General features: G+C 45.4%; 2 protein-coding genes across 2 annotated transcripts in view; both read right to left on the bottom strand.

The window, feature by feature from the left end:
• The window catches only part of CUBN (cubilin), a 729,033-nt gene that overhangs the window by 255,784 nt on the left and 453,165 nt on the right, over nt 1-20,084 (bottom strand). The gene's annotated exons all lie outside the window — the stretch shown is intronic.
• Nucleotides 1-20,084, bottom strand: part of LOC134928700 (cubilin-like) — a 73,780-nt gene that overhangs the window by 13,331 nt on the left and 40,365 nt on the right. The window contains exons 4-7 of the mRNA XM_063924717.1: nt 18,530-18,640; nt 15,207-15,335; nt 12,617-12,749; nt 1,998-2,203 (exon numbers count right to left, since the gene is read on the bottom strand). Coding sequence (XP_063780787.1) covers nt 1,998-2,203; nt 12,617-12,749; nt 15,207-15,335; nt 18,530-18,640 — 579 coding nt within the window. The remainder of the gene's footprint in view (nt 1-1,997; nt 2,204-12,616; nt 12,750-15,206; nt 15,336-18,529; nt 18,641-20,084) is intronic.

Raw genomic sequence — 20,084 nt, forward strand, 5'->3', positions numbered from 1 at the left:
TATAATACATCCTCCTGTCTATATTGTATGTTTAGAGTATATAACACTACAGGGGCGTATTTAGTGAGGAGGGGGCCCGTGTGCAGGGTCTGTCCGGGCACCCTCTTCTACAGCTGGCAGCGTAGCCTATGTAAGCTGTGTTAGAGTCTACAGGGTATATAAGCAGGTCTCCAGGAAAATGGCGCTGCTGCCATTTTCCTGGGTGAGTAAAGGATGCAGCATGTGAGGTGTGGAAAGCTGTGCCGGAAGTAAAGTAACATGGGGGTCTATTCATGAAGCAGTGAAAAGTGTGGAGAAGTGAGCCAGTGGAGAAGTTGTCCATGGCGACCAATCAGCATTGAAGAAACATTTATAATTTGCATACTATAAAATTATACAGAGTATCTGATTGGTTGCCATGGGCAACTTCTCCACACTTTTCACTGCTTCATAAATAGACCCCATGATCATTTTCCTCCTCAGTGACCAGTGGTGACTGCCCTTTCACAAATTCTGGAGAAAAAAACATTCTCCATTTCCGTGATTTGCAGCTATAAGGAGAATTCATTTTTGAGGCACATTGCAGATTAGAATTATGCACCTTAAAGTTAGACTTTTCATTTTGTAGTCCAACAATAAGGGTTCTATTCATGAAGCAGTGAAAAATGTGGAGAAGTGAGCCAGTAGAGAAGTTGCCCATGGCAACCAATCAGAGTAGAAAGAAGAGATACCCCGTGGCACAAGAAAAAGGTACATGTAATAAGAATGAAAACTCAAACAGACAATTAGGGTGCAAACTCTTTCCTGTAACTGGAATCCTCACTGATCCCTTTCAAAACGGGTATTTTCCTTCAAAAGTTCCACTCCAGTAGGTGTTCCTCAAACAGGAGAAAAGAAACTTAGTGCAACACCATTTCATATCTGGATCTGGAATCCTCTGGTAAAATATTCCACTCACATTTAGTAAGTTTAAAACTTGCTCCAGGGTAATTGAATGGGACACTCTCTCCTTTAACATCTAAGAAAGAACAAAGATAAGGACCCTTTCTGCTTGATGGACTTACAGGTTCCGGTCTTCATCTCTGTGAGAGCTGTTACTCCTATGGAGGTTTTACATGTGATTGTGATTTATTAGTAAATGTGAGTGTAAACTTTGTTATTAAAACTGATCTTGTTTTTAAAACAGTGTTGCACTATAATCCTTCTCCCTTTTATATGTCCGAGTGGAGGAAGATATACCATTGATTTTGGAGGATGATGAGCAAGTTTTAAATGTGAGTGGGATATTTTACCAGAGGATTCCAAATCCAGATATGAAATGGTGTTGCACTAAGTTTCTTTTCTCCTGTTTGAGGAACACCTACTGGAGTTGAACTTTTGAAGGAAAATACCCGTTTTTAAGGGGATCAGTGAGGATTCCAGTTACACAAAAGACTTTGCACCCTAATTGTCTGTTTGAGTTTTTATTCTTATTACATGTACCTTTTTCTTGCGCAACGGGGTATCTCTTCTGTTTACTCTGTATTTGGTATAAGGTTTGGTAGACCTTTTGAGTGACCTGGGCGGCATTTAAAGTTAATTGCACAATTGTAAGGTGTATATTGTCCTTTTCTCATGGCAACCAATCAGCATTGAAGTAACATTTATAATTTGCATACTATACAATTGTACGGAGCAGCTGATTGGTTGCCATGGGCAACTTCTCCACAGGCTCACTTCTCCACACTTTCCACTGCTTCATGAATAGAGCCCTATATCAGTAAGGGCAAGATCTACTTACAATTAATAAAAAGAGTGTAAACACGCGAACTGTGGCAGTTTTGTGAAGATCAGGTACAATAATGCATGACTGGAAGCATACTGTCCACTGTACTGCTCTATTCCTCTGTTCTGTAATGCCGCAGCCCCCCCCCCCCCCCCCCCTCCAACACACCTTCCTCACCTTTTTTTAATTAAATGCTTAACGTAAGTCATGTAAACAAACAGTATGCAATACAACCTTGTTATTAAATACTTACAATGAGAGAAAGTAGCTCTTAATCCAGAGTCACTGATAGAGCCATCAGATACGAACTTAATCCAAAGAATATGACCAATAATGGAAGAAACGTTACTTGGCAATGTATTTCCACAGAAGCGCCCCAGAAAAATGCCCGTTTCATTTGCTTCTCTGATTTCCACGTAATCTAATGAACAGTTTTCACTCATTTGCAGAGAGAATGATCTGTAGGTGTGAAAACAAAAAATGAAGGAGATTTATCAAACTTGGGGGGAGCAAACTTTGGAGAGATAATGTGGAAACTGGAAAGAGATAAAGTACCAACCAGTCAGTCATTTTATAAACACAGCCTGTAAAATGACAGAAGCAGATTGGCCGGTACTTTAGCTCTCTCCATTTTATCTTCTGTCAAGCTTTGATAAATCTCCTCCAATGTTTGCTAAAGTGTTACAGATATTTTGTGTGCTAAACCAAAAATACAGACTATCAATTCGATAGTGGGACGCACACTGTAAATTCTGTATGAACTAGTCCAAGCGTTTAACTATGGTCCTCGTCCTCCATGAGACTGATATGTAATATACAGAGTCCATCCCCAAGTAATACATATGCCTCTATATATATATATATATATATATATATATATATATATATATATATATATATATATATATATATATATATACATATATACAAACGACTTTTGGCAGCACTCCCAGGTACAAATAACTCAGTCCCGGTGCCCTCCTAGACCCGCAGAGCCACGGGTCAATACAACAGTCCACTGTAGGCGGCACACTGGTCACAAAAGGTACAAAACAGCAGGTTGCAGCAACAAAGTTTATTAACCTGAGGACGAAGAATAAACTTCGAAACGTTGTTGCTGCAACCTGCTGTTTTGTACCTTTTGTGACCAGTGTGCCGCCTACAGTGGACTGTTATATATATATATATATATATATATATCGTTCAAACAATAAAGAAGTAGTTGGTGCACTGCAATTATGGGATGCTTTCAGTGAATATTAGTGGCCGAGCAGTTTTATTGGGCCCACTCGAAATGTTACTATTGTGTAACGAGGCTTCTAGTTATACCTTTGTTCGGGGTCACTTGTTATGCCACAGTAATATGGCCTCCTAAACAGGCCAAAAAGGCTATTACACTGGAAGCAACCTACTCACAGCTGGAATTTAAGAAGCAAAGTTTACGGTTTACAAATGATTTTGTCAAATTTGAGAATAAAACTGTTGCAGTTATAGTTACATACAACAAAACATGACAGTGGCAAAGTGATAGATAAAACTAGCCGAAGAGTCTTCATGTCATTGTGAGTACACAAATAGATGAAACACAACAATTAAACGTGTACAGCTGGGGTGTAGTATGGTATGCCGGCTGTCGGGGACCCGGTGCACAGCATACCAGCGCCGGAATCTCGACCGCTAGCATACTGACAGTGTGGCAAGCGCAAATGAGCACCTAGCGGGCTCGCCACGCTGCGGGCACGGTAGCACGTTATGCACGCCATGCTATCTATTCTCCCTTCAGGGGGGTCGTGGACCCCAAAGAGGGAGAAACGGTGTCGGTATGCCGGCTGTCGGGATTCCGGCACCGGTATACTGTGCGCCGGGACCCCGACAGCCGGCAAACTGAAGACCACCTGTACAGCTGTAACATTCTGGTTGATATTTGTCCCTATTCTACATATCAGTCAGCTTGTCCCCTCCATCTTAACTTAAACACACCCTTGTCTTTCCCATTATATATATATATATATATATATATTTATGTCCCAGCACCTTCTTAAACTCAACATGTCTACGACTGAGTGCATCGTCTTCTCCTCCCTATACAGTACCTCCATTACTTCCCTCTTACTGTTGCCAACATCACCCTCTCTGCTGCCACACAACTCCGCTGCCTTCAGTCATTCCTGACTCCTCCCCCTCCAGATTCATGCTATCTCCCAATCATGTACCTTCCATCTCTGCAACATCTCTATATTATGTCCCTTCACCACCTATGAGATCTCTTATGCATCCCCTTGTCATCTCCTGCATGGAATACTGCAACCTCCTACTCTCTGGTCTTGCTCTCTTCTGACTCTCCCCTCTTCCCTCTAACCCCAATGGTGCAGCTCATCTTATCTTCCTATTGTGATACCCTGAAACTGCAGCCCAAATCAACTGTGGCACTACAGGTGCCAGCATGACTTTAATAAAAGTAAAATGTTTGCTGGAGTTGCATAGCACTGTGCCAGCAGCCTACGGCTTGCAGCACAGAAGGAGTTAACAGCACAGCTCATAGCTATACAGATTAGTCTGCAAAATGCAAAGGGCATGACTCACTCATTTGCAGACTCAGAGCGGGAAACTGAGAGCGGGAAATCCTAGATAGAATGTGTACCTGGGAATGCAGGGTTATAAAAAGGTTGTCCTGCAGCAGCCTAGGAGGAGGACAGTCAGTGAGGGGAGTGAGCAGACAGTGAGGTGGATTTAGCCAGAAAGATGTAGCCCCAGTGAGGGCTCCTCACATATTTAGGTGGGGAGTGATGCCAGCCACAGCAAAGCACTTGATGACAGAGGGAGACATCGCAGTGTGAGAGCAGCAGTATGCAGAATCCAGCGAAAGGGTGATGCCAGGAGAAAAGTGTGCTAATGGTGTGAGTCTCAAGAGGTATCTGGGTGAAGTGGTCGGAAGCCACGCGGCGTGAGTAAGCGCCCCCATGGAAAAGTATCTCGAAAGGTATCTGGGTGAAGTGGGCGGAAAGCCACGCGGCGTGAGTAAGTGCCCCCAAGGAAAAGAATCCTCGCTAAGTAAGAGAGAGAGAGAGACGGTCACCTGATGTGTAGCACTACTGGTCACAGAATGCCCTGGTACGTAATGCTGTTTGCCATGTATATGCCGCTGCGACTAAGCGATGCGCTGGAGGAGATGCCCTGATGTGTGATCCACTGTAACTTATGCTTTGTGCTGGAGGAGTGTTCACAAGTTATCCCTGCAATCTCCCTGTTTGATGTTTGAATAAACTTTATGCTGTTTATCTGAGATGGCCTGGCGCCCAATTCTTTATGCGCTGCACCGACACCTGTAGTCCACACCCACAATGTACTTGTAGTTAAAGACCTGATTCTTCAGGGGACCCTCTGGTAACTGTGCCTGAACCCATGACCAGCCGGGGAAAGGTAAGGGTGATGTACTATACACAGTGACTGCAGATCTTGCATACTTGATACCAGTGGGCTATCACATTTGGCATCACGAACAGGATACGAGCAAACATGGTTACCAACGTGGGGCTCTAAGGGCAATATTTGTGGAGGTGGAACTTATGTAACAGGACATCGGGACTATGCAGTGCACCCGGTCGAAGCAACACCCTTGGGGGCACTGTGTTTGGCCATTTCTGAGTGTCCGAAAGAGCCAAGGATCGCAAGGGGAATGTAGTCCCCTATATCTATTTTCCTAAAGTTGGAGAAACTTGTTTAATGGGAGGGGCCCACGAGAGCCACCTGTCTCTTTTGACCCAGACGTGGGGGGAGACAAGGGCAGGCGACGGCAGGTTCTATGTGTTTGGCGCAATTGCCACAAGATGTCTGGAACATTTTACTATCACATGTGACTCTGGACTGTAACTCATTTGAAAACCGCAACAGAATATGTGATTTGTATGTAATGTGATGTTTGACATGCCATGTTTTCCTGAATATGTGATTGTTGTTTTTTTGTCACATGTACTGTCATTATATGTTATGTTGAAAACTGCTGTTGCGTGAGGACACGCAAGATTTCAGCAGGGGTGCATGTGATACCCTGAAACTGCAGCCCAAATCAACTGTGGCACTACAGGTGCCAGCATGACTAATAAAAGTAAAATGTTTGCTGGAGTTGCATAGCACTGTGCCAGCAGCCTACGGCTTGCAGCACAGAAGGAGTTAACAGCACAGCTCATAGCTATACAGATTAGTCTGCAAAATGCAAAGGGCATGACTCACTCATTTGCAGACTCAGAGCGGGAAACTGAGAGCGGGAAACACAGAGCGGGAAATCCCAGATAGAATGTGTACCTGGGAATGCAGGGTTATAAAAAGGTTGTCCTGCAGCAGCCTAGGAGGAGGACAGTCAGTGAGGGGAGTGAGCAGACAGTGAGGTGGATTTAGCCAGAAAGATGTAGCCCCAGTGAGGGCTCCCCACATATTTAGGTGGGGAGTGATGCCAGCCACAGCAAAGCACTTGATGACAGAGGGAGACATCGCAGTGTGAGAGCAGCAGTATGCAGAATCCAGCGAAAGGGTGATGCCAGGAGAAAAGTGTGCTAATGGTGTGAGTCTCAAGAGGTATCTGGGTGAAGTGGTCGGAAGCCACGCGGCGTGAGTAAGCGCCCCCATGGAAAAGTATCTCGAGAGGTATCTGGGTGAAGTGGGCGGAAAGCCACGCGGCGTGAGTAAGCGCCCCCAAGGAAAAGAATCCTCGCTAAGTAAGAGAGAGAGAGAGACGGTCACCTGATGTGTAGCACTACTGGTCACAGAATGCCCTGGTACGTAATGCTGTTTGCCATGTATATGCCGCTGCGACTAAGCGATGCGCTGGAGGAGGTGCCCTGATGTGTGATCCACTGTAACTTATGCTTTGTGCTGGAGGAGTGTTCACAAGTTATCCCTGCAATCTCCCTGTTTGATGTTTGAATAAACTTTATGCTGTTTATCTGAGATGGCCTGGCGCCCAATTCTTTATGCGCTGCACCGACACCTGTAGTCCACATCCACAATGTACTTGTAGTTAAAGACCTGATTCTTCAGGGGACCCTCTGGTAACTGTGCCTGAACCCATGACCAGCCGGGGCAAGGTAAGGGTGATGTACTATACACAGTGACTGCAGATCTTGCATACTTGATACCAGTGGGCTATCACACTATGCCGTCATTTTCATTTGACCTCACTGTCAACTGCTTCACTGGCTCCATCTCCCTTACAGAATACAGTGTAAACTCCTCACCCTAACCTTCTAAGCTCTTCATCTCTCCTCTCCTTCCTGCATCTGACATTATCTCAATCCACATTCTTCCTTCTCTCTCCATTCTTCCTCTGACTGTTGGCTTGTCTCTGCACCAATTACCTCCCCACACTCCAGCATCCCAGATTTCCTCTCCTCTGGATCACAGGCCCCTCCTCTCTCAGACAGTCTACCAGTGTGCAGATTGGTTCAAATGGTTCCTTAAAACCCAACTGTTCTTCACAGCATACCAGCTGTTACCCATCTCCTCTCTGCCCTCCTATCTCATTCTTCCCAGTTCACCTTTCAGTTTCCCCATCTCCCTTACAAGTAGTATCATCTTCCCTGTTACTCTTTCCCATCGCAGTCCATGCTCCCAGTGCACTCCCACTAATCGCTGATGATCTTATCTGTCTGCTCAGCTCAGGACACAGGTCGATTGAATAATACATTTTTAGGGCGAGAGGTACCAAAGCAAAAATAGCTATAGAAGCCCTGCAGCTGCCATGTCCTTCTGTGCATGTGCAGACGGACTCCCGGGTTATAAACCCGGGAGTCCAGAGATGGAAGCGCATCCCGAAGGACAGCTCTTATTGGAAGTGTTGTCCTCCGCAATACTAATCACATATGTTAGTACATATGCAATTAGTATCGATGCAATGTCTGGCAATTTGTGGCGGGATGTACACCGCAAGGTTAGTACATTCCTCCTTTAATGTTGCTCTTTAAGTAGTTTTTTTTACTGTTTGGTCTGACCCCTTGTATGGTTGTTTTTGTACTCTTTTAGATTTAATCGGTTGTATTTTCATTGTAATTGTTTCCCTGTTCAGGGGCAACTTCTCCACTGCCTCACTTCTCCAAGTTTATCATTACTTAGTACATGTCCCCCTAAGTGTCATATATCAAATTAATCAGCACAGTCTACCTGTGTGTCATAATCACATTGCGCTGCGATTAAGATGCAGTTTCGGCAAAACAGAAACAAAAAAGACACCCATCACTAGAAGATTCTCACATAATCTGGCGTGCCAAAAGGGGCTGTTAGTTGTGACTGCAGCAAAGATGTATGAGGACACATCTGTAGTCTACATGATCTGAGTACCAAGTAGCATGCTGTGGTAGAACCCTCATTACTGTACATGACAAAGACTCGTTAATCAGCTACTGACTCTATTGTGTTGCAACAGGCTGAAGAAACATACTCAGAATACAATTTATAGGAAGACTCTCTCTTGGGGAAAGAGGAGTCCACGTGAGGAGGCCCATCAACATTAAAATGTGAAACACCTATTAAAAGTTACTGTTCTGCTTATCCTTCTTCCTGTCTAATAACTTTATATAAGCTAGGCGTCGTGGCAATTGCCACAAGATGTCTGGAACATTTTACTATCACATGTGACTCTGGACTGTAACTCATTTGAAAACCGCAACAGAATATGTGATTTGTATGTAATGTGATGTTTGACATGCCATGTTTTCCTGAATATGTGATTGTTGTTTTTTTGTCACATGTACTGTCATTATATGTTATGTTGAAAACTGCTGTTGCGTGAGGACACGCAAGATTTCAGCAGGGGTGCATGTGATACCCTGAAACTGCAGCCCAAATCAACTGTGGCACTACAGGTGCCAGCATGACTAATAAAAGTAAAATGTTTGCTGGAGTTGCATAGCACTGTGCCAGCAGCCTACGGCTTGCAGCACAGAAGGAGTTAACAGCACAGCTCATAGCTATACAGATTAGTCTGCAAAATGCAAAGGGCATGACTCACTCATTTGCAGACTCAGAGCGGGAAACTGAGAGCGGGAAACACAGAGCGGGAAATCCCAGATAGAATGTGTACCTGGGAATGCAGGGTTATAAAAAGGTTGTCCTGCAGCAGCCTAGGAGGAGGACAGTCAGTGAGGGGAGTGAGCAGACAGTGAGGTGGATTTAGCCAGAAAGATGTAGCCCCAGTGAGGGCTCCCCACATATTTAGGTGGGGAGTGATGCCAGCCACAGCAAAGCACTTGATGACAGAGGGAGACATCGCAGTGTGAGAGCAGCAGTATGCAGAATCCAGCGAAAGGGTGATGCCAGGAGAAAAGTGTGCTAATGGTGTGAGTCTCAAGAGGTATCTGGGTGAAGTGGTCGGAAGCCACGCGGCGTGAGTAAGCGCCCCCATGGAAAAGTATCTCGAGAGGTATCTGGGTGAAGTGGGCGGAAAGCCACGCGGCGTGAGTAAGCGCCCCCAAGGAAAAGAATCCTCGCTAAGTAAGAGAGAGAGAGAGACGGTCACCTGATGTGTAGCACTACTGGTCACAGAATGCCCTGGTACGTAATGCTGTTTGCCATGTATATGCCGCTGCGACTAAGCGATGCGCTGGAGGAGGTGCCCTGATGTGTGATCCACTGTAACTTATGCTTTGTGCTGGAGGAGTGTTCACAAGTTATCCCTGCAATCTCCCTGTTTGATGTTTGAATAAACTTTATGCTGTTTATCTGAGATGGCCTGGCGCCCAATTCTTTATGCGCTGCACCGACACCTGTAGTCCACATCCACAATGTACTTGTAGTTAAAGACCTGATTCTTCAGGGGACCCTCTGGTAACTGTGCCTGAACCCATGACCAGCCGGGGCAAGGTAAGGGTGATGTACTATACACAGTGACTGCAGATCTTGCATACTTGATACCAGTGGGCTATCACACTATGCCGTCATTTTCATTTGACCTCACTGTCAACTGCTTCACTGGCTCCATCTCCCTTACAGAATACAGTGTAAACTCCTCACCCTAACCTTCTAAGCTCTTCATCTCTCCTCTCCTTCCTGCATCTGACATTATCTCAATCCACATTCTTCCTTCTCTCTCCATTCTTCCTCTGACTGTTGGCTTGTCTCTGCACCAATTACCTCCCCACACTCCAGCATCCCAGATTTCCTCTCCTCTGGATCACAGGCCCCTCCTCTCTCAGACAGTCTACCAGTGTGCAGATTGGTTCAAATGGTTCCTTAAAACCCAACTGTTCTTCACAGCATACCAGCTGTTACCCATCTCCTCTCTGCCCTCCTATCTCATTCTTCCCAGTTCACCTTTCAGTTTCCCCATCTCCCTTACAAGTAGTATCATCTTCCCTGTTACTCTTTCCCATCGCAGTCCATGCTCCCAGTGCACTCCCACTAATCGCTGATGATCTTATCTGTCTGCTCAGCTCAGGACACAGGTCGATTGAATAATACATTTTTAGGGCGAGAGGTACCAAAGCAAAAATAGCTATAGAAGCCCTGCAGCTGCCATGTCCTTCTGTGCATGTGCAGACGGACTCCCGGGTTATAAACCCGGGAGTCCAGAGATGGAAGCGCATCCCGAAGGACAGCTCTTATTGGAAGTGTTGTCCTCCGCAATACTAATCACATATGTTAGTACATATGCAATTAGTATCGATGCAATGTCTGGCAATTTGTGGCGGGATGTACACCGCAAGGTTAGTACATTCCTCCTTTAATGTTGCTCTTTAAGTAGTTTTTTTTACTGTTTGGTCTGACCCCTTGTATGGTTGTTTTTGTACTCTTTTAGATTTAATCGGTTGTATTTTCATTGTAATTGTTTCCCTGTTCAGGGGCAACTTCTCCACTGCCTCACTTCTCCAAGTTTATCATTACTTAGTACATGTCCCCCTAAGTGTCATATATCAAATTAATCAGCACAGTCTACCTGTGTGTCATAATCACATTGCGCTGCGATTAAGATGCAGTTTCGGCAAAACAGAAACAAAAAAGACACCCATCACTAGAAGATTCTCACATAATCTGGCGTGCCAAAAGGGGCTGTTAGTTGTGACTGCAGCAAAGATGTATGAGGACACATCTGTAGTCTACATGATCTGAGTACCAAGTAGCATGCTGTGGTAGAACCCTCATTACTGTACATGACAAAGACTCGTTAATCAGCTACTGACTCTATTGTGTTGCAACAGGCTGAAGAAACATACTCAGAATACAATTTATAGGAAGACTCTCTCTTGGGGAAAGAGGAGTCCACGTGAGGAGGCCCATCAACATTAAAATGTGAAACACCTATTAAAAGTTACTGTTCTGCTTATCCTTCTTCCTGTCTAATAACTTTATATAAGCTAGGCGTCGTGGCCTAGTGGTAAGGGGTAACGGGCGCCATGCTTATGGTCCCGGGTTCGATTCCCGGAAAGAGTGAATAACCTTATAAACTGTGCAGACCTCTAGAACTGATCTCAGACAGGCTGCATGAAAGTTCATGTTCATGTGAGCACAATCCTATTTCAAGCTCGAGAAAACCCAGGTGGAGTGGCATTGACTAAAAAGGCATTACCCAGAAGTATTTCTTCCAGTTGAAGGGACTTATTTGCATACAGTTCTTAAGACCTCAAACTTGGAAGACTCCCTAACTCATCTCATTGTTTAGTAAGTACTTTCAAACACCATTAACTGTCTAATGGGAGATCACAGCAATTGTGGTCAATACAAGAAAAACTGAATTAGTATCACACTCTTATATGTGTACTAGCTGTTCTGCCCGTTCTTCACACAGGAGTTTCTCATTTTCACAGTTGTAAATATAAATGAGTAAAAAATTTGGTAAGTCTATAGAGCTGTAAATTTGAGATGTCTTAATTTAAGTAAATATTAATCCATGGTTCTTGGCGTTACCCGAGGAGCACCCGTAACGGATACGGGAAAAAGTAACAGGACCATTTTTATAGTCTATAAAATTTGGTATGGGTCATTAGCTCGACCACACGTAGGTCGACAGTCATTAGGTCGACCACTATTGGTCGACATGCAGTAGGTCGACATGGTCACTAGGTCGACATGTACTAGGTCGACATGGAAAAAGGTCGACATGAGTTGTTTTTTACTGTTTTTGGTGACGTTTTCTTCGTAAAGTGACGGGGAACCCCAATTGGTGCACCGTGTCCCCTTGCATGGCTCGCGAGCTTCAGGCAAGGTGCCTCACTCCGCTACCGCTGTGCTCGGCACAGGTTATTGTTCCCAATCGTAGTCCACGTGGATCGTAAAGTATAAAAAAAGTAAAAAAATTAAATAAAAAAAATGTGAAAAACTCATGTTGACCTTTTTCCATGTTGACCTATTGACGATATTGACCTAATGCATGACGACCAATAGTGGTCGACCTAATGCATGATGACCAATAGTGTTCGACCTAAGTGCTGTCGACCTAATGACCGTATCCCATTAAATTCTACACACTGGAGGTGCAATCCAAATTTTGAGCCGGTTGTCTGTTTGGGCCTTATCGTTCACGCAACGTAAGCCTTGCATTGGTGATGACGTCATTATGTCAACCCCCTTTTCATTATTAACATTCGAATTACTTAGTTTTCCTGTTTCCCACCCAAAGAATACTTATGTGAAATTTCAGCTTCCTAACACGTCGGGAAGTAAGAGAATTAGTGATGAGTCAGTGAGTGAGTGAGTCAGGGCTTTCACATTTATATATATATAGATAAGAAGAGTTTAAAGCCAACAAAGTGTCACTCTAGCACTTGTTATCTTTCTAGGCTATGTTTTACATTGAAACATTTGTTAAACAGTCTTCCTGCCAGACACAGCACTTCCTTCCTGTAAGGCCATTAGGATGAGAACAATATGCAGAAAGATGGGGATTACATGAAAGACAGCATGAGCCGGTTGCCAGGAGAACTGAGGATGTTCCAAACACACTCCGTATTTGCTGGATAATTTTCCGGATAGCTGGGACTGTTGAATTCTCCAGTGTCCATGTGTAAAACGCCTCCACATGCTGAAATAGGGACAATGGTGTAAAAATGCATAGTCAGAATATAATGCTCTGCAGAATGCGATGAGTTATCAAAAAGTGTTTTTGGTGCTGATTAAGACATCTATTGCCAAGTCTACACAATACATTGCCGAGTCTACACAATATACTGCCGAGCCTACGCAACATGCTGCCGAGTCCACACAATGCACTGCCGAGTCTACACAATGCACTGTTGAGTCTACGCAACATATTGTGTAGTCTACACACAATATACTTCTGCGTCTACACAATACACTGCCAAGTCTATGCAATTCACTGCCGAGTCTACACACTATGCTGTGAGTCTACGCAACATGCTGCCGAGTCTACACAATGCATGACCGAGTCTACGCAATGCACTGTCGCGTCTACGCAATGCACTGCCGAGTCTGCGCAATGCACTGCCCAATCTACAAAATGCGCTGCCGAGTCTATGCAATTCACTGCTGAGTCTACACACTACGCTGTGAGTCTACGCAACATGCTGCCGAGTCTACACAATGTGCTGCCGAGTCTACACAATGCGCTGCCGAGTCTACACAATGCGCTGCCGAGTCTACACAATGCGCTGCCGAGTCCAATCAATGCGCTTCTGAGTCCAAGCAATGCGCTGCCGAGTCCAAGCAATGCGCTTCTGAGTCCAAGCAATGCGCTGCCGAATCTACTCAATGTGCTGCTGAGTCTACGCAATGCGCTGCCAAGTCTACCCACAACGCTGTGAGTCTACACAATACACTGCTGAGTCTAGATAATGCACTGCCGAGTTTTACGTAATGCGCACCTGAGTCGACGCAATACGCTGCCAGGTTTATGCAATACACTGCCAAATCTATACACCAGGGACGTGCGGTGAGGTAAATGGCTCAGGAGTCACTGGCTAGTTCCAGAGCCAGATTTAATTCATTGATGGTTCTTGGTCGATGTTTGTAGACCTCAGCACGGAGATTGCCCTGTTGACTGTACAGAGAACTTGCATGAAGCTAATAAGGGTTGTTTTCCGCCCAGTAACAAAAATTCAGCTTGTAAACGTAGCCAGACAAATGAATGTGAGCTTCATCAAGAAATTGCAGCGATAACGCTGGAAATGACCATCGAGTGATGCAAAACACTTTAGAAATCGACTACAAATGTGTATCCCAAATGAAGGCCGCCATCTGGACATTGGCCCTCATTCCGAGTTGATCGCTCGCTAGCTGTTTTTAGCAGCCGTGCAAACGCATAGTCGCCGCCTACGGGGGAGTGTATTTTCGCTTTGCAAGTGTGCGAGTGTTCGATCGCATGTGCACCCGAGCGGGACGAAAATGTTTTTTGCAGTTCTGAGTAGCTCTGGACTTACTCAGCCCTTGCGATCACTTCAGCCTGTTCGGTCCCAGAATTTACGTCAGACACCCGCCCTGCTTGGACACGCCTGTGTTTTCCCTACCACTCCCAGAAAACGGTCAGTTGACACCCATAAACGCCCTTTTTCTGTCAATCTCCTTGCGAACGGATGTGCGAATGGAATCGTCGCTAGAAGCATTGCACAGCAACAATGCTGTTTGTACCCGTACGACGCGCGTGCGCATTGCGGTGCATGCGCAGTAGTAACCTGAGCGCTGTGCTGCGAAAATCGGCAGCGTGCGATCAACTCGGAATGACCCCCAATATCATATTCTAAACCAGCTGAAAATAAACTGTATTCCATTCAGATTATATGTATTAAAATTCTGAATAGCATTTACCGTGCCTTTTTTGTTAACCTTTAAAATCTGCCTCAACCTGTATATGTCCAATAATATTAAATTAACATTTGTGATCATATATAGTTTACAAACTTGTTAACGTTGAAATGTGCTCCCATTGACTGCTCATGATTTTCCCTAAGTAGCCCATTTCTTACGGTATCCGTTCAGACGGTCGACCATGTTATGGTCGACAGTCATTAGGTCGACCACTATTGGTCGACACTGACATGGTCGCCATGGACACATGGTCGACACATGAAAATGGTCGACACATGAAATGTCGACACATGAAAAGGTCGACATGAGTTTTTAAACTTTTTTTTCTTTTGGGGAACTTTTCCATACTTTCCGATCCACGTGGACTACGATTGGAACGGTAATCTGTGCCGAGCGAAGCGAAGGCACCATGGCCGAAGCATGGCGAGCGAAGCGAGCCATGCGAGGGGACGCGGTGCACTAATTGGGGTTCCCAGTCGCTTTACGCAAAAACGACACCAAAAAAAGTGAAAAAAACTCATGTCGACCTTTTCATGTGTCGACATTTTCACGTGTCGACCATTTTCATGTGTAGACCATGTGTTCATGTCGACCATGTCAATGTCGACCAATAGTTGTCGACCTAATGACTGTCAACCATAACATGGTCGACCATTCATACCGGAACCTTTCTTACTGGGCTGCCCACAGATAAAGCGTACGGTACTTTCCATCCCACCTGATGTTGATGCGGAGTAGGTGGCGTGGAACCCTTTGCCACTTGTGTAGTCATCGGACACAAATTTTAGTACGAGTGCATTGCTGAAAGACGTCACAGGATGTGGAATTAAATTACCACAATAATGACCTATAAAACAGGAATACAAATATTTTCAGCAGTTTTTTTAATGTCTCCAAGTTAGGTTTAGGGTTACATGAAAAAGTGCATTGTCGACATTGTTAAATGTTCTGAATGTCGACTTATACTACACCCAAGGGGGAAAAACATTAAGCTTGAGATCCCTAATCATCTTGCAATCTCAATGGATGCTGAAAGACACAGCGCAACAACAGCTAGACTAATAGCAGCCCTCTCTTGGCGTATAGACATGGGAATCGGGCTTGGGGCTGTCACGATCCGGGTATCTGGACGCCATTTCTTACCCATCAGATGCCTCCTAAGGCTGGCTCAGCGCTCCAGGACCGGATCCCATCTGTTATCCTAATGTTCACATTCCTGCATCCTCTCCTGTCTCTCTGAGACGCTGTCACAGTAACGCCTTATTACATCTGGCATGGCGTCTCCCGCGGCCTCCGCCGCCGTCCCTGAGCTTCTGCATGCAGAGTGTCAGAGTGGCGATTACGTCAGCCGCGGCCTCCGCTGTGTCCGCGTGGTTGGATGTGCACTTGTCAGCCTGGCGTCTCCTGTCTCCAGTGGCCGGCGCCGCCATTACTGTTTTCATTACCACATGGATTACAAACCAAACTTCCCTCCAAGTGTCTGCATGGGCGCAGCCATCTTGGATTCTGTCAGCTGATCATTTCCTCCAATCTGTTGTCAGTATTGTTAATCTGCATAATTGCCTAGCCAATCCCTTCCTTGCTGCAGGTATAAATACACTGTGCCTGAGCAAGGAAGGCGTCAGTGCTTTGGTTGTCAAACCTAGTTCCTGTTTGTCTCTCTCCTGTGATTGTCTTCCAGGTTCCAGCTCCTGTCTCAAGACTTCCACCATAGAGACCCGCACCAGCATTCCACCTGCGGTGTAGCCTGACTCTCCAATCCATTGTGGATTCATCTGTTTCCAGCTACAACATTACCTGCTTCCAGCTCAGCTTCCAGCAGAGTACAGCTTCCCTTAAAGGGCCGGTGTCCTTTCTACACTTTACCACTCTCCACCGGTATTATTATTTCTCCGCTCTCAAGTTCTACATTTCAGTTCATATTTCATCGCTCCCAAGTTCATTTATTATTTAACTGGTTCCAGCCAGTATCCACTCCGTGCTAACAACAGTCTGGTTCCAGCCAGTATCCACAGCAGCTGTTTTATCTTCAGCAACCCAGCTTTTCCTGGAACACCAGCTGGCACAATCCTGGGTTATCTCCATTGCTACAGTCGGGCCTGGTAAGGACTTTCCATCTAGAAGATCATAAGAACTATCTCACACTACCAGTGCCCTGTGGCTCCTGCCATCCTGTAGTACCCAGGAACTGTATTTATTCTTTGCTGACTTTTACGTTTTCTTTTACTGCTGCTGTGTTGCGGAGTTGTCATAAATAAACATCATTGACTTTTATTCCTGGTTGTCGTGGTCACGCCTTCGGGCAATTCTTCTACATGTCTAGGGGTCTGATAAAACCTGCCAGGTTCCATTACACCTCAGCCCCTACAACTGAGGCTGCCTCCCGTCAGCTCAGGCCCTCAGTTGTGACAGTCCCTACAACTGAGGCTGCCTCCCGTCAGCTCAGGCCCTCAGTTGTGACAGGGGCTATGTACATTGTTCCTATGGTCTATTGCCCAATAAAACTGGTACGCCTCCAAATGGTATGCGGTTAAGATTCCAGCTGTCGGGATCCCAGCAATCAGAATCCTGAGGCAGGATTTCCGATACTCATCAGAAGGTCGACATCGGAATCCTGACAGGGTCAGGAAACCGACGCTGGAATCCCGAAAGCCAGCATCCCAACAGTAAGTATAGCGGGTAGGTTAGCGTTAGGGCTGGGGGAGGGGGGGTAGTTAGGTTTAGGCGCCACCTGGGGGTGGGGTTTAGGGTTAGGCAGCGGGGAGGGCGGGGGTTAGGTTTACGCACCACCAGAGGGTTATTACGGTATGACACTAAGGGGGGAGGGTTAGGGTTAGGCATCACAGGAAGGAGGTTAGGATTAAGCACTAAGGGGGGAGGAAAGGGTTTGGCTGCGGAAAGGGAGGATTAGTGGGTAGGGGAGAGGGGGTAACATACTTACCTCACCCCTGTTGGGATTACAAACATCGGAATGCCAGCGGTCACAATACCAACGCCGGCATCCCAATGTTTGAAATGTCTGGAGGTCAAACATACTGAACCCCTCCAAATTTGGTGGTTTGAGAAGTTCACCCTTGTGATATATGAACATTTTAGTATTACTGTATCACCCTTTTACCAAGGAACTTTAAGAACTGTTTTATGTTTATATGAAACTGGATTACAGAATTTTTTGTTGTTTTTATTTTTCTCTTTTATGACTTGAATGTGAATCTTCTGAGGAAAAAGAGAATGCTATGGGAAGGAGAGTATATTCCATTTTTATTTATATAAAGCGCCATTCTACCCAATTTCCTTCTTGTCTATACATCTCCATATTTGTTCTCCGGCCAATACTTGACCTTAACATCTCAAACTGTCCTTTCCCTCCTTTCAACATCCAACACTGCGGTAATGTACTAAATGGTGACTCTATCCAAAAGCAGACAAGCCAGCCATTATTGTATTAGGATTCTGGCATGGGAGAAACATGAAAAGGAATAATAAACTCACAATAAGCCACATTCTATGAAGGAGGAGTCACTATTTATCACATACATAAATATTTCATTTAACAGCTCATAGTGATGAAGCTGGGACTATTCCCTGGTTTTACTGGGAAAAATAGGACAACTTACAGCTCGTGGCTCAGCTGCCAAAACTTGACACAATTTGCAGGCTATTATATTTGGCCGATTTATTACATATGTATGTAACCTAATTATTCACTTATAATAGCCAGAGCCATAGAGACAGTTGTGGAATCTGGGTACTGAAGAGGGTCTAGCCAAGTCTAAGAGGTGTGGCCATGTCCCCTCCAAAGACAGATAAGCGACATCACGCACTGCAAGAAAAACATCAGTAGCCCTCAGCAGCTGACCCGGCCCACCCAACAGGCCCGGGCCCATGTAATTTGTACCCGCTGCCACCCCCATCTCAGCACCCCTGATAATAAATATTAGCCTCACAACTCCCCAATATATAAATAGAATCTACAATAAATATTCCCATCAATAACATTATTTAAATCAGTCTCCCATTCTAGAACAGCAGTTTCAGTACCTTTTGAAGGAGATTCATAATTATTCCCATCTAAAATCTCTACAAAATCTTTAGAACAATTTCTGCTGTCTTCAGTTTCAAAGTCCGTAAAAGAAATGGTGACGTGGTTGACTGTGAATAGAAAATAAGACTACTTACACAGCTGATATATGAATAATTGCAAGGCATGGAAATGTGCACACCTCATTCTTCGGAGTGGGTGGGGACAGTGGCAAACGCAGGATTTGCATGGGGGGGTTTCCAGAACTGGGCGGAGCCAATCACGGGGGTGGGGACTGAGGTGACCCAGTATATGCTGGGTCCGTAAAACTAGTGTGTCTGTGTGTGTATATATATATATATATATATATATATATATATATATATCTACACATATATATATATATATATATATATATACACACATATATCTACACACACACATATATATAGATATATATATACACACATACACACACACATACATATACACGGGTGGTCTTCAGTATGCCGGCGGTCGGGCTCCCGGCGACCAGCATACCGGCGCCGGGAGCCTGACCGCCGGCATACCGACACTTATTCTACCTCGTGGGGGTCCACGACCCCCCTGGAGGGAGAATAGAATAGTGTGGCGCGCGTAGCGTGGCAAGCGCAGCGAGCCCGCAAGGGTCTCATTTGCGCTCGCCACACTGTTGGTAAGCCGGCGGCCGGCCTCCCGGCACCGGTATGCTGGTCGCCGGGAGGCCGGCCGCCGGGAGATCGTAGTGAATCCATATACACATATACATAGCATATTAAACATGCATACATATAATAAGAATTTACTTACCGATAATTCTATTTCTCGTAGTCCGTAGTGGATGCTGGGGACTCCGTCAGGACCATGGGGAATAGCGGGCTCCGCAGGAGACAGGGCACATCTAAAAAGCTTTTTAGGTCACATGGTGCGTACTGGCTCCTCCCCCTATGACCCTCCTCCAAGCCTCAGTTAGGTACTGTGCCCGGACGAGCGTACACAATAAGGAAGGATCTTGAATCCCGGGTAAGACTCATACCAGCCACACCAATCACACCGTACAACTTGTGATCTGAACCCAGTTAACAGTATGATAACAAAACGAAGTAGCCTCCGAAAAGATGGCTCACAACAATAGTAATAACCCGATTTTTGTAACAATAACTATGTACAAGCATTGCAGACAATCCGCACTTGGGATGGGCGCCCAGCATCCACTACGGACTACGAGAAATAGAATTATCGGTAAGTAAATTCTTATTTTCTCTAACGTCCTAGTGGATGCTGGGGACTCCGTCAGGACCATGGGGATTATACCAAAGCTCCCAAACGGGCGGGAGAGTGCGGATGACTCTGCAGCACCGAATGAGAGAACTCCAGGTCCTCCTTAGCCAGAGTATCAAAATTTGTAAAATTTTACAAACGTGTTCTTCCCTGACCACGTAGCTGCTCGGCAAAGTTGTAATGCCGAGACTCCTCGGGCAGCCGCCCAGGATGAGCCCACCTTCCTTGTGGAATGGGCATCTACATATTTCGTCTGTGGCAGGCCTGCCACAGAAT

This window comes from Pseudophryne corroboree, chromosome 5 (genome assembly GCF_028390025.1).
Source record: "Pseudophryne corroboree isolate aPseCor3 chromosome 5, aPseCor3.hap2, whole genome shotgun sequence".
NCBI classification, from domain to species: Eukaryota; Metazoa; Chordata; class Amphibia; order Anura; family Myobatrachidae; genus Pseudophryne; species Pseudophryne corroboree.